The 14,260-nt window shown below is 35.7% G+C and overlaps 2 protein-coding genes across 5 annotated transcripts in view; one reads left to right on the top strand and one right to left on the bottom strand.

Annotated features, from left to right (window-relative positions):
• Positions 1–1,349: 1,349 nt before the first annotated feature.
• Positions 1,350–14,260, bottom strand: part of LOC113804650 (uncharacterized) — an 83,314-nt gene continuing 70,403 nt past the window's right edge. For 2 of the 4 annotated variants that reach the window (XM_027355536.2, XM_027355534.2), the window contains exons 2-8: positions 8,811–8,929; positions 8,298–8,479; positions 7,885–8,026; positions 6,482–6,606; positions 6,147–6,245; positions 5,605–5,811; positions 1,350–4,169 (exon numbers count right to left, since the gene is read on the bottom strand). In XM_027355536.2, the coding sequence (XP_027211337.1) occupies positions 4,053–4,169; positions 5,605–5,811; positions 6,147–6,245; positions 6,482–6,606; positions 7,885–8,026; positions 8,298–8,479; positions 8,811–8,922 (984 nt within the window). In that variant the 5' untranslated portion in view covers positions 8,923–8,929 and the 3' untranslated portion in view covers positions 1,350–4,052. Of the gene's footprint in view, positions 4,170–5,604; positions 5,812–6,146; positions 6,246–6,481; positions 6,607–7,884; positions 8,027–8,297; positions 8,480–8,810; positions 8,930–12,276; positions 12,389–14,029; positions 14,155–14,260 lie in introns of those variants that run through there. The other 2 variants (XM_070133121.1, XM_027355535.2) reach the window with 2 other exon arrangements.
• The window catches only part of LOC113816353 (uncharacterized abhydrolase domain-containing protein DDB_G0269086), a 137,956-nt gene continuing 136,366 nt past the window's right edge, over positions 12,671–14,260 (top strand). The window contains exon 1 of the mRNA XM_070133120.1: positions 12,671–12,814. Coding sequence (XP_069989221.1) covers positions 12,686–12,814 — 129 coding nt within the window. The 5' untranslated portion in view covers positions 12,671–12,685. The remainder of the gene's footprint in view (positions 12,815–14,260) is intronic.

The raw sequence follows: 14,260 nt of genomic DNA, 5'->3' as shown, positions 1-14,260 counted from the left end.
ACTTACTTTAGCAGGTCGTGCAATTTAAAAATCATATTGTTTCAAATATAATAAAGAGTAAACACAAACACAGACACTGTAACATGTACACAAAGATGAAAAAGGAAATCAGCCACAATAAGAAATGAAATGAAATTCACTTAATTTTCTTTTTTGTGGCTCTTTTCATTTTCGTAATAAAGATCTATTTTATTGAAAGTTTTCTGCTGCATCAGTATCTAGGGCCATTAGCAGCATATATAGAATATAGCAATTTGGCGAGTCTTAGGGGCACAGGTAAGGAAAGATCAATGACAAAGTATTGTGGCAAAGAGATAAGAAATTAATTAACAATTAGGACAAAACATGTTACATGTCAAAAGTTTAGTGTTGTAGGATAGCACTGTTCTCACACTGTAGGATGTGGACAGAAGAGGGGAATGAAGAAGAGAAAGAAAAAGAAAGGCAGAGATGAAAGGACCTTGCAAAATTAGTTGAGGTGAGAGCTAGGGTCCAAGGTAGGGGTGATCCTGTACATCGGAACTCAGTCTCCGTCTCCTAAGCTCCCCATGATGACAACGAGCATGGGATTGGTGGAAGGGGCAAACTAAAGAATATTACATGATTTTTGAATCACTAAATAAATCCAGGAATATGATGAGGTAGTTTTTTTTAAAGAGAAATGGCCTTTCAGAATCATGCAGATCACAGTTTACGGCTAGAGCAGTTAGTGAGCCCAGGCTGTTGGTGTGCTGAGCAGCATGCTTGAAACTTACCTGTATTTTTGACAAATGTAGGAAAGGTATGAATGAGAATGAATACCTTCACAGTACTGGGGATGTATTTAACTTGTTTTGAATATATCTTTATCATTATCTCCTGGTATTTCTGATGGAGATATATTTGAAACTACTCAATACATCTCTTGTATTGTGAAGATATTCATTGTCATTCATACCTTTTCAATATGTTTGAAACTTCTGTTACAAATCAAAGTACAAAAAAAAGAGCCACAAATTTCTTTCATAAAAGTTAACACACTTTTGATACATTCTATTTTCATAGTTATATCATTACAAACATTTTTTTTCTGAAACAAGTGATGTATCATCCATATACCCTTCCTTTTTAGTTCAAAAACATAGATATCCAGAATCTCTTACTACAGATGAGTATGCAGTCCTGAGTGTGTTAGCTGTATCAGAGACAATTTGCAACCAGATGCTATTCTTTAAAAATGCTATTAATTTGAATCTGTCGGTCAACACTTTTCACTTGAATATCTTTTATTTTTTCTCTATTTATAATCTAAATATCTTCATACACCGTGTTACTGCAGTTTGGGATATATTTATAAAGAAAATACAACATTGAAAGCAGTTTTATTTTCATCTTTTGTAAAAACAAATTCTGAATTCAGTTACTTAGAAAAGTTACACTTTACATACAGGTTCAGAGGATTTTCAATGATTATGTGATACAAATGTAGTAAAAATATATGCCAATAAGTACTTGATTTTCATCCTTGATCATGGAAATTAAGAGTCCATGAGATGTTCTTTTGAAAGATCTCTTTACCTTGATCACACATACATACAGACACACTACATACATATATGTAACATGAAATGAAATATCACTGAAAGTTCCATACAATGCAATGGTATGAAATAGAGTGAATCACTGTCAACATAAGCAATACTTACAAAAAAAAAGGGAGTTTTAGTAGCTTGTATTGTTTCTTTAGCACTTATGAGATGTAAAAGACTCAGAGGCCAAATCATATAATATAATAGGTTTTACAATTCTGCCATATTTCATTGAGGAAAGTTCAATATAGTGCACATTATCTCGGCTCTCATATATCACCTACAAGGATGTGGTAGCCAAACAAATCACTTGTTGATAAATTGAACTGAAAATCCACATTGTAAAACTATCCTAAATGAATCACTATTCTTGTAGTGCTGGCTTCTATCATCCGCAGGGAAATTTACCTCTTGCAAAAAGGTGTACATATTCTCCTGGCCAATATATTTTGGAGGGTTGGATACACTGACCTGGCACTGGAGGGCACTTATGGAATTTCTGCTTGCTTTGTACAAAATGTTTATGGAAAAGTAGATTTGTTCTCTTAAAACTGTGTCTGCAAGTAGCACCATGGTCATCTACAAAATCATAATCCATTTCAAATAGTGATAAATAACATTGTCATCAACATCAGCCATATGGATCAGACAAAGCATGAAAAATGTCAGTATCTATTAAATGCCCTTCAAAAAAGAAAAGAAGAAAATCAAGGCACATTATCATTTAATGCCACTTTCTAGCCGACAAAAATCTTGCTATGCAGAATCCATGAACGGTAAATAATATTTGAATTTTACCACGACTGCTATATTAAATTACATTTATAGCAAATTATGTTACATAAATACTTCTTGAATGATGTTTAACATATTCTATGTCCTTTATTTTCCCTGTATTTCACATCAACAATTAGATAATAAATGACATATTATCACAACAATAACAGAAAAGTGCCTAAGCATCAGCTTAAAGGAGGGGTAGGTGGGGATGAGAAGGAAGATAGAGGGAAGGAAGGGAGGGGAAGAGGAGGCAGAGGAGGAGAAGAGCAGAAGGCAGAGGTGGAGGAGGAGGCAAAGAGGATAAGGAGGAGAAGGAAGAGGAGACAGAAGAGAAGGAAGAGGAAACAGAGGAGGAGGAATAAAAGATGGAAAGAAGAAAATGAATGAGAAAGGGAATACTGAAAGGATCAGAAAAATGCTACTAACTAAACAGGAGTGGGATTAAGACTATAACTTCATATCTCTTATGATAAATTCCCGCATGTGTCACCAACGGAACTAGAGATAGGGGGAAAAACTGTTACACTATCAGGAAGAACATCGCACTCAGGCTGTAAGAAGCCAGTGTTTCCAAATGAGACATATGTGACGATCAGTTCTCCTATAAATTGTTTGCGAGGACATTCCTATCCAATGTGGGTTGGAGTACGTTTCTCTGATGCAAAAGTGTGAGGTGTACGGCACGATAAAGACAGCAGGTATCATCTCATTTCCTTCCCAGCCATTTTATTCTTTTTTTAGGAGTCCCTTTTTGGATCTAGCAAATACATAAAAATAGAAAGAATTATAGTGGAGATGGAATATGTCTTTCATGGTTAGCACAAACTCTGTACAGTGTGCAACTTTGGGTCAACAATCTGTGTTCATTCATGAGGTTTCAAGGCACATACAGTTATGGAAGCCAGATATGAAATCCTTACATCCGATGATATTTATATTACTGATCTAATTAACTCAGCCAGCAGCATCAGATATCAAAGCACAAACAGCAGGAAAAATAACATGTGCCTGATCTCTATATGCCTTATGATATAAAAATAAATAACAACTTAATCTTACTGACATATGATTCTGGACCATATTCTCTCTTTTAATAGGCAATCTGACAGGAATGACAATCACATAATATTGTCTCAAACAAAAGGATACTGCAGTCTTACACACTGTAAACCTCATTCCTAACAACAAAAATGAGAAGGCATAAAAAACATGGCATGGCACTCTTTTCATACTATATACATAAGTTATGTACTTAAAACAGTACACAAGCAGAAGAAGTCTTCTACACTTTGATGACATCACAAAACAATGAACATCCAAAATGCTCAAGTCTTTGGCAAAAGGGATACAGTCAGAATATTTGTATCTAAATATATTTTTCCCAAACACTGTCCAGACTGGTTTCTGTTCATAGCAATCAAATGTAAATCAGTTCTGGGAAATACTTGGTGATTGCGCCCTTGTTAAAATGACTTCCAACAAACATTCCTATTGAAAGGAGCCTTTTCTAGTATTGGAAAACAAAACAAAAGAAAAAAAGAGAGAGAGAAAGAAAGAAAGAATGAAAAAAACACTAAAATTATGACTGATAAGTCTTTCACTCTTGTAGCATGAAACATACTTCACCAATATACTTAAAATATATTTTTTACATTTCTCAAAGACATAGTTTCAGGTCAAGACACTTTTGGACACTCCTATAACTTATACGATTTGATAGAGCTTTACTTCGGAAGTCTCACTCTGGAAGTCAAATGGTGCTGTGATATTCGGGTCATGTGGTGGAAGCTCTCGGGCCCATTCTGGAACACGGAAGCCACACTGGAAAGAGAAAAATATTATTCACAAGGTGTGCATGAAATAAAATCCTAAATGTAAGGTAATTATGCTAATACTTTGCGTTAAGATAAATTAAGGATATGTATTAAATTTTATGATTATGTGTGGAAGAGAATTGAATATAATTGAGAACTGTGATGCTCCTTTCATCCACTGGTTGCAGATGGCATGGCATACGTATGATGTCTACTGTAATTTTAGTTTATTGTGTTTACACACTAATGAATCAACTATTAGGTCTACCAGCTTACCTGTTTACCCTTTTCTGTGATTTTTGAGAAGATTAATTTGTATTCTTAATTACTACTAGTGCATTATTTAATGACATTATAATAATAATAATGACAAAAATGATAATAACATTATCAATATCAATAGCATCAGAAAAAAGAGAATACAGTGAATGGGTAAATAGATGAGGTCATGTATAACCTACTTATTAACTCTTGGGACTGAGCACTTGTGGACCCATCTGTGTGCAACAAAATTCACGAAAAACGGCAGTGAACCATACATGAATCCGGGTTTATAAGGATGATGATTTCATAACAAGCAAGTTGAAACTTCAGTGCAACCATACCCATATCTTTGCTGGTGCTCCATATTAATTTTATGTATAACTTGCTCTTTTCATTTTTCAGACAGTCAAATTTGCATATTGCCAATGGAACCTTAGTGGCTTAAGGATTAGCAGCTCTGCAAGTCATGCTAACAGACTGCTCATCATTGTTAATGATTCAAAGTTACTAAATAAAAATCTCTAAAGGATTCCATTTTAATCTTGCTTCTGCAACATAGTTTAAGTAAGTCTAAAAGATGTGGTATGACTCATTGTTAGAGATCTACATGTATCTATGAAAGTCTAAAAGAAAGCACAACGTTTTTGAGAAGAAAATATTAACATTAAAGAAAGGAGTATGAGACAGCTGTGACTTTTCATAAACTTACTAATACAACTGATACACTAAGCCATTAGTACTTCACTTCAACTTATGAACCTTTTGCCTACAGATGTCACATATGTCAAGCCAAACAGAATAGCCATCTTGTCCTCATTATCCTAGTCTAATCAGTTTATAGCCCTGCTATCAAGCAGACTTTCCACCAAAGTGGCTGGCTGCTTTTAGCTAAAAATAGCACTAAAGCTTCATTATATTATATATGTCTGTAGCAGAGCTAAAGTAGGCCTTTAATGGTGTATATATGACATAAAAACAAGTCCACTGTTTGCCATGCTTACATGTGGCCCCAGAACTTCAGCCTTTCTGTATTTTAGCTAGCCTAATAGCAGTTAGTTAAATTACTAATTGAAATGAGAAATTTTGAGAATTCATGTTACTTTATGAAATTCTCAAGTGCTTTGTTAGACAGTTTTACTCCTTGGACTCGTGTGCTATATAAGGAATAGAGAACTTACATCTATATACTGCAGGGAGTCTTCTAGGGAGGGAATGGTGACCAGCAAACATCCTTTCTTGATATTACTCCGTAAGAAAGCCCATATGCGAGCTTGAACAGCAGGTGGCATGAAGAACTCAAAAACATTATTGAGAACTATAATGTCTGCAGCACGTACAATTTCTGCTTGCTCTTGTATGTCACCTCCTACAACTTGTACACGGTCCTGAGAAAACAGAAATATCATTCTCACCTATAACTAAAACAATAGTACGGAAAATACGATGCATTACCATTTAGATTGAATATAATAAAAAATCTACTATAGCAATCAATTTCATTATCAAAGAAAGTCACTTATTAGCTAAAACACCATTACAGCTCATTGTTTATTACAAACTTTTTACAAAGTGAAATGCAATATAAAATATTCAAAATAACTTTTCCATGTTAAATATCCATCAGTTCCGCTTACTAAGTATAATCAGTAACAATGCAAAGGTACACAATTTTCTTTCTTAGCATATGTCATATTACATTTCTAAAGGTATTAAACCTTACCTGGAACTGATATTTGTTGATAATTGTTTGCTGAACTTGACATAAATCTTGATTAATTTCTACACCCACTATTCTTCTGCATTTGCTATAAATATATGCCTGGGGAATAAATAATCTGATGAGTAATCAATACAGTACAATATCATATCTCCAAGTGAGAGTACCAAAATACTTCACAATAATATCTCATACCAATAAAAAATAGAGAAGGAGAGAGCCAAAAAACTTAAACTGAATACAAAAGAATTTGGAGAATGAGAGAGACATTGTGAATGTTAAAGGGGAAGTAGGAGTTATTTGAATCAGTTAATTGTACAGGTCTAGAATACACTTACCCCATACAAAACTGCCCCTAATCTTGAGCCAATGTCCAGTAAAATAGTGTCCTCGGGTATAGGTGGGAGCAAAGCTCGGAAAATGTAGGCTAGTCTCTCTCGTGAAGCTGAGTGGCTGATGTAAGCTGAAACAAAATAATTATAAGGATAACTTAAAAAAAAATATTTTGAGAATTCTAGTAAATGACACTAACCTATGACACAGGCCTCCTTGATGAACACCAATATCCTGTCATATCAATGCACTGGCAACAGGCCAAACATATACACTGTCTACTATGTTTCTACTTGTACTTAATCTATTTCACATAGATGACTTCACACACACCTAGTCACCAAAGAGTCAATTACTATGTTTACCTGATCTCACCTGTTACCTCACTCCTTGCATTTTTGTCAAAAATGGTTCATTTCTAGCATCATTATTACTGCTATTAATGGTATTATTAGTAGTATCATCATAAATACTGCAATTATAATGTTATGAACAGAAATGATATTAATAACAACAAATACTTTTATTTAAAAAAAATTGAGGATTGAGGTAAACAGGTGACATCAGATATACTCATTACTGGTATTTTTACTCCTTGATTATTAAGGGCTCCTGGAATCATCATGTGTAAAAAAAAAAAAAAAAAAAAAAAAAAAAAAAAAAAAAAAAAAAAAAAAAAAAAAAAATATATATATATATATATATATATATATATATATATATATATATATATATATATATATATATATATATAAATTTAAAAATTGTATCAAAAGACAAGCTTTTAGGTGCCTAATATTGCCTGCTACTACCAAACTAGCCAGGCGCAAACAGGGGAAATTGTTGATGCGCATCAATAAACCTGCGATCATGTCCACCGCATTTTTTACCTGGCATTATTGGGTTAAGGGCCTCCTTAATTCTCTGCTTGGTCAATGACCCCCCCCTCCCCCAGCTACACTACATTGACAAGGAGGTGACTCTGTTATGCATAACACTATGATGTGTGGAGGAGGTACATTGAAGAGGAAGAGATGATTACTACTTTACACACACTACATTCTATTCACAAGAAAATGCAACTGAATCACCCAGGAAGAGGAAGGGCCTACAAGGGGAATAGGGGTAAGGGGTTGATACCATAGGTGTGGCTCTAGGAAACTTGCTAAACAGTATCAGACATATTAGCATACAATATATACATCTCATTACTAATAAAGAGTTCAGAGGAAAAAAGACCCCAAAGCTTTTGAAAGGCCTTGCATGATAGTGATGGATATGACTAGTTCCACAGGATGCAGCAAGCCATGATAATGAAGAATACAACTTTAGGGGTTAAGGTAAAATAATAACCACATAAATTACACACTTTTCCAAGCAGGGCAAATCCCAACTGAGAAATACTTACTGATTGGCTGTGTGTTATGAGAGGAACAATCAACACAGTAGTTGCGAGCAAGTTCTCCTGTGTCACACAGCTCATCCACCATATCTTCATCATACAGGAATGCATCAACATGTAATGTATGAGATGGGTCACAGTCTGCATTCTGGGGGGAGAATTCACAAAATTGATTGATGGTAAGAAAGACTTGTTCTTATGTCTTTGGCCAACAAATGTAATCATAATCTACGGATCAGAAACAGTAAACACTACATATCATAAATTTCCTAATACTGCATATAGGAAATATTTTTTTGATAAAACAATAGTGGTTTATAAAGTGCAAATACATTACTTTCAAGTTTTTCTATAAGAGAAGAAAACAGACTGAAAGAAAGAAAGAAAATACGTATATGTAACATAAAACAGAAACTTACTTCTCCGACAGATGGAAAAGTTATTTGCTCAGTGGGAAGAATTGCATTTAGTGGCATAATTTCTCGCAGGTCATCAGCAATCTTTCTCAGCTTGGCATCCCCGCTGCTGTAATCTGAGGTGCAGCCAGGTACTAAAGGCGGAGGTGGACATGGTGGTGGGCATACCATCAGTGTTGGTGGTACTGTAATGTAACATCAGAAGTACATTAACAAATAGTTGTGGTTTACATAATTTCGTCTATGACAGGTAATTCTTATAAATGATGACAATGCTATATTAGTCTACTGACTTTGTAGTGCTTTCTTGAATTATAATGATTTTACATTTCTAATAGAATATAAGCTCAAATATACTAAACAGTGCATATCAAATTTCAGATCTGACTAAAACACAATGGAAAATAGACCTTTTTCAACAGTGAGGTCAACCTCTTTTCAAGAAAATGAAAGTGTAGAAATGTCCTGTTTCTCACTAACAACACTAGTGCTACCAAACAAGAGCCTCTCCCTTACCTCCTCTAATCCAGGTGTCATCTACCCATGCTAGGAAAGCCTTGCGGGTCTCTGGCTGAGGGATCTGCTGCAGCACCGCCAGGAAAGCCTCCTGCGCTCCCTTCAGATCCATACTCCACCTGAAAAAATAGATTGCAATCTTAGAAATGGATGGTTAAGAGCCAGTAAGATGGCATATCTTTTACAGTTTAGCATTACTAACATAGAAAAAAATCCAGGGTACAGATTTTAAGCCTTCTCAATTCTAGTCCGGACTCTGGAATCAATGCTTCCAGGAAAAATAGAAAAAATAAACTTCCTGGAAATTTATTCACAGTTATAATTTTTTTTTTTTCAAATAATCTAAGACTAACAATTTCCAACTGAAATATCTTAGGTGACTGGATTTTGCAGTCCTCCCTTAACATGTAAAAAAGAAATATATATATGTATATATATATTCTTTTACTTTTTCTCATTGTAAGTTCAACTGGATTATTACTCACTGTCCAAAAATGCATTACAAAACATTACGCTAATCTTCAAGAGTGTGCATACATGATATTATCTACCCACTCTTTCTCACTCTCTGATAAACATGCACTCATACATACAGTAGATCCACTTACCCTCCCACACCCATATCCACCCACATTCATTCATTCACAGCTGATTGTAAGAACAAGATTCTGTGGGTGAGCATTATGCTTAAATGTAATTTGTGTTTTAGATTGTCACTTCCTCTGATTATTGACACATGACACAAGAGAGACAAAGAAGTAGATTGAGGAAGAAAATATATGCAAGGGAGAAGGGAAGTGGATGGTGATGAAAAAAGATGATAATGATAGGGAGGAGGGAGGAGGAGGAGGAGGAGGAGGAGGAGGAGGAGGAGGGAGGAGGAGGAGGAGGAGGAGGAGGAGGAGGGAGGAGGAGGAGGAGGAGGAGGAGGAGGAGGGAGGAGGAGGAGGGAGGAGGAGGAGGAGGGAGGAGGAGGAGGAGGAGGAGGGAGGAGGGAGGAGGGGGAGGAGGAGGAAGAGGAGGAGGAGGAAGAGGAGGAGGAGGAAGAGGAGGAGGGGGAAGAAGAGGAGGAGGAAGAGGAGGAGGAGGAGGAGGAGGAGGTGGAGGTGGGAGAAGGAGGAGGAGGAGGAGGGAGGAGGAGGAGGAGGAAGAGGTGGAGGGAGGAGAAAGAGGTGGAGGGAGGAGAAAGAGGTAGATGAGGAGAAGGAGGAGGAGGAAGGGGCAGAAGAAAAAGGGAGGAATGGGAGAGGAAAAAGAACAAGAATAAAAAAAAAGAGAGAAGAGAAAGATGAAGGTAATGATGACAACTCAGATGATCAACTAATGTAATGCTTTTGGTTGTTAAAGGATCAGTACATCCTACTCCCCGTTCTTGGGAATTTTACAAATCTGATAGTCTTCTTCCAAATACACCTCTTAATAAGCATGGCACAATACAGAAATCCAATAATTACCACAGGAAATTCTCCACTGGAAAATAGGTATTTAATCATTAAAGAATATTTTACACTATACATTCTTATTGTTCAACTGCTGCAGCATTTCCTATATTGTTCTCTTTCAGTTACTTGACTTTTCTTTCTTCTATAAGAGTCCCAGAAAGGGTTTCAGGATAAAATAATAAAACAACAACATCAGGAATCTCTTATACTGCATGGTTCTCTTCCTTCATGACTTTTATTTTACTCGGTGTTCATTGTTAAGCAGAAACCACCTATTGTTCTTTGACTTAGGAATAACAGCACAAGGTCAACTTCAAGGGAAATAAAAATGGGTATATTATCATGTAACATAAAAATTATCTTAAAAATATATAAAATGTGGAATGTGATACACATATTAAAGAAGAGTGAATAAAGAACAAGAAAAAAGAAAGAACACACTGTACAAACTGAAAGAGAAACATCTGTGAGGAAAAGGATTTGGATAAATAGGAGAAGCAGGAAAAAAAGAGAGAAGTGAAGAAGAATGATTGAAATGATGGCACAAGATGGCAAAATTTAATGAAACTCACAATAATAATGATAGCACAAAAAAACAATATTAATGATGATGATAATAACAATAATGTTAACAACTACAATAACACCAACATCAACACAATAATGACAATAGCAACTGTAATAGTAATAAAAATAATCATCATAGAAATAATCAATATTCAATAAAAAAAATATATATTGATCCTAATAATGATAATGATAGTAATAATAATAATAATAATAATAATAATAATAATAATAATAATAATAATAATAATAATAATAACAACAACAATAATGTAATAAAAAAAATAATGCTAATAATATCAATAATGATGATTATAAGAAATTAAAAAATAATAAAATGAATAAAAACAACTATTATCATGATCATCATACTAATAATAACAATAATCAATCATCATCATCATCACAATAAAATCAAATATGACAAGAATAAAGATAACCACATGAAGACTAAAAATAGAGCTTATAAAAATCATAATGATAACAACACCAATGACTGATAATACTGTCAAAAATACTGAGACAAACAAAAAATATCCTTCCTACATTAGAAGATCAACAATTTAATATTATCTCTTGGCCAAGCTTATATTCTAAGAATTCATTGTGAATCCTGCTGATATACTGCACTGCAAATCATCTTAGGAAAGCACTGATAATCTCTTGTTTTGATGTAAAACATGATTGGTGTTAAACAAATAACAAAAAGCAGATTTGCTAAAGAGAGTTACAACTCCATAAATGTAGTTGTGAGATCAAGTAATTACTTAATATGGATATACACTTTCATGGCTGCAGACAGCAACCAGCTGTAAAATTTATGGTTGTTTTGTTAATTCAATGTTAGACTTTGCATTCTATTTTAAAGTGTATATAAAAAACATTATACAGTTGGTATTCTTGGAGGGTAACATACGGAAAATCACCTTTATAGTCTCTCTATCATATGAATGTGATGCTATGATACTAAAGATCTTAAGGTCTAAGTGCATAAAATACACCCTGGGCTGTAAATATGAATCCAGTTTTACTATCTTTCATGAACTAAAATTGCATGAAAATATAGAACTACTGCATTAACAGACACATACGACTTTTTAAAGTACATCCCCTAAAGAGCCGTTAGTTTAATACCAAACACATTATCTGAACAATTCCTAGGCCTCATTTTGGTCAACTTTCTATAATGATAATTGTATAAAATTAATAAATAAATTGCAAACATCATACCCATACCCACAAATTTACCGCACAAAAACCTATGAAGCTACAGGTATCTCCATTTACAGAACCAAGCAACACCCATTTCAGGTCGTCTTATTTTCTGAGTGAAATACTAACATGTGGGTTAATTCTAAATCACATATAATTCACCTGAAACACATTTTTTCAACAGATTCATCAATCAACCATAAAAACTTGTCTACAGTCTTAAATTAAGTGATAGTAGGTCTTACCTAAAGTATATAAATATATGTATCTTTATTTGCTAACGTGTCTAGTGTATAGGAAGAGCGGCGAGACAGCGTCCGCGTGTACTCTCGCCATCAGCTGATCCATGTAAACAAATAAACAAATGCCGGTCGCAATCCGCATTACGAAATATAAAGCTTTAAGAATCACGTAAAATGTCTTTAAAATCTTAGAATTTTGTTTATTTGCTGCTTAAAAAAACATATCAGGTTTAATCACTGTACGGAAAAATGAATAATCATTTACTTTATGCTGCCATAGGTGAAAACGTAACATTTCTCATTTCATTTCGGTACGTTATCATGTATCAAAAAAATCACACTAAAAATATATGGGAGAAAGAAAATCACATCAAATTTTCATAATAAATTGAAAATTGATACTAATGACGAAATGGCGAATACCCGCTGCATGGCCGGCAGGAGAGACGCAGACGGTGACATCAACATGAAGATGAACGAAAGTTTTTTGGAGTCCAAAGAGCTCGAGGATCTCCGTAAAGAATTCCAGACATGGCAGACGGTATGTGGTAATTGATACTTGCGGTTATGTAGGATATACACAACGAAGAGGAAAAGAAAACATGATTATATTAATTTCCTGCTGAACCTAAACTGAAAGCGTCCAGCGTGCCGGCGCAGGGTAAATATTTTTATCTGGAAGCGTCGGTCCCTTGAAGTATTTCAAACACTCACACTACATATTATCACGGTATTAGCATTCTGTGGCTTGAGCTAAGAGGTGTGAAAGGCCAGGGAGAATATGAAATGCTCTTTATTACGACCCTAAAGTGGAGATCATGGAATAATTCAAAAGATTAAAGCTAATAGAAACAATAGAAGACTAAATGCACACAAAAACAATCCTATTATTCTTTTAGGAGTTTAAATGAGTATATTTATCATGCTGACCTCCCTCGAGATTGCCAAATATAGGGGCAGATATTTAATATACGAGAGACAAAGGCATTATCACATGGGGGCACTTGACAGTCCAAGTGAGTTCGTTCACAATACTTTTTTCCATTGTTTTACGAGGACAGAACTATCCTAGCAACTGATATATATGAAAATCAGATGAATTTACTCCGAAGTAAATTTCAATGAAGTTAAATCGACATCGGTTATCGTGAGATGTATATTAATGACCCAGAACGTGTACTTCCAACTCTCGAAGTGTCTCGCTCTGCAACACCACATGCAGGCTGCCCACATGTTAGTGCAATACCCCTTAATGATGGGGAAACAAGGACGAGGCATTTGCACGTGTTTCCAGCGGCCTGCGAGGGAGGGAGGCGCAAGGAGGGGATTTCAGCAGGTGATGAAGTGGCGCCGAAGTTGTGGGTTTGTCTGCTGAAGTAAATCATTCAGATTTGTCATAGAGTGCGTACCCTGGGCGTCGGAGACAGGATCCGAGAACAACAAGTCCTTAAGAGGTGATCAATACTTCATTTGTGTTTTCATTTAGGATAATGGGATTCTCCGGTTCAAACCAGTTCTTGCCCGAAGGAGCCTGTAGCCGAAAGCGCTGACGAGGAGGGAGGAGGGAGGGAGTGGAGAGAAGAAGGGTAGGAAGGAGGGAGGGTAGGGAGGGAAGGAGAGAAGGAGGAAGAGGAGGGAGGGGAGGAAGGAAAGAGGGAAGGAGAGAGGGAATGAAGGAAGGAGGGAGGGGAGGAAGGAAAGGAAAGAGAGAAGGAGGGAGGGGAGGGAGGGAGGCGACGGACTGCGCTCTTCTTACCTTATCCCAGTCGCTACAGCAGAAGTTCCCGAGGTTTCGTCTCAGGGAACGGCGGGCGGTGACTGCCTTCCTAATTATCCCGGTGGAACCTCGAGAGGCCCGCGCACGGGTCCAGAGGGCGCGGCGCACCTCGCACTTCTCTTCATTGTCAAGATTAAAGGTGATTGAGTGTCTGATCTTCGTTTTAGCATAAACGATCTCGCGCAGCTGTGGTGCGTCCTTAAGAATTTC

Source organism: Penaeus vannamei, chromosome 18 (assembly GCF_042767895.1).
Source record: "Penaeus vannamei isolate JL-2024 chromosome 18, ASM4276789v1, whole genome shotgun sequence".
NCBI lineage: Eukaryota > Metazoa > Arthropoda > Malacostraca > Decapoda > Penaeidae > Penaeus > Penaeus vannamei.
Note: the sequence above shows the minus strand (reverse complement) of the source record. Positions and strands in the feature narration are given on the sequence as shown.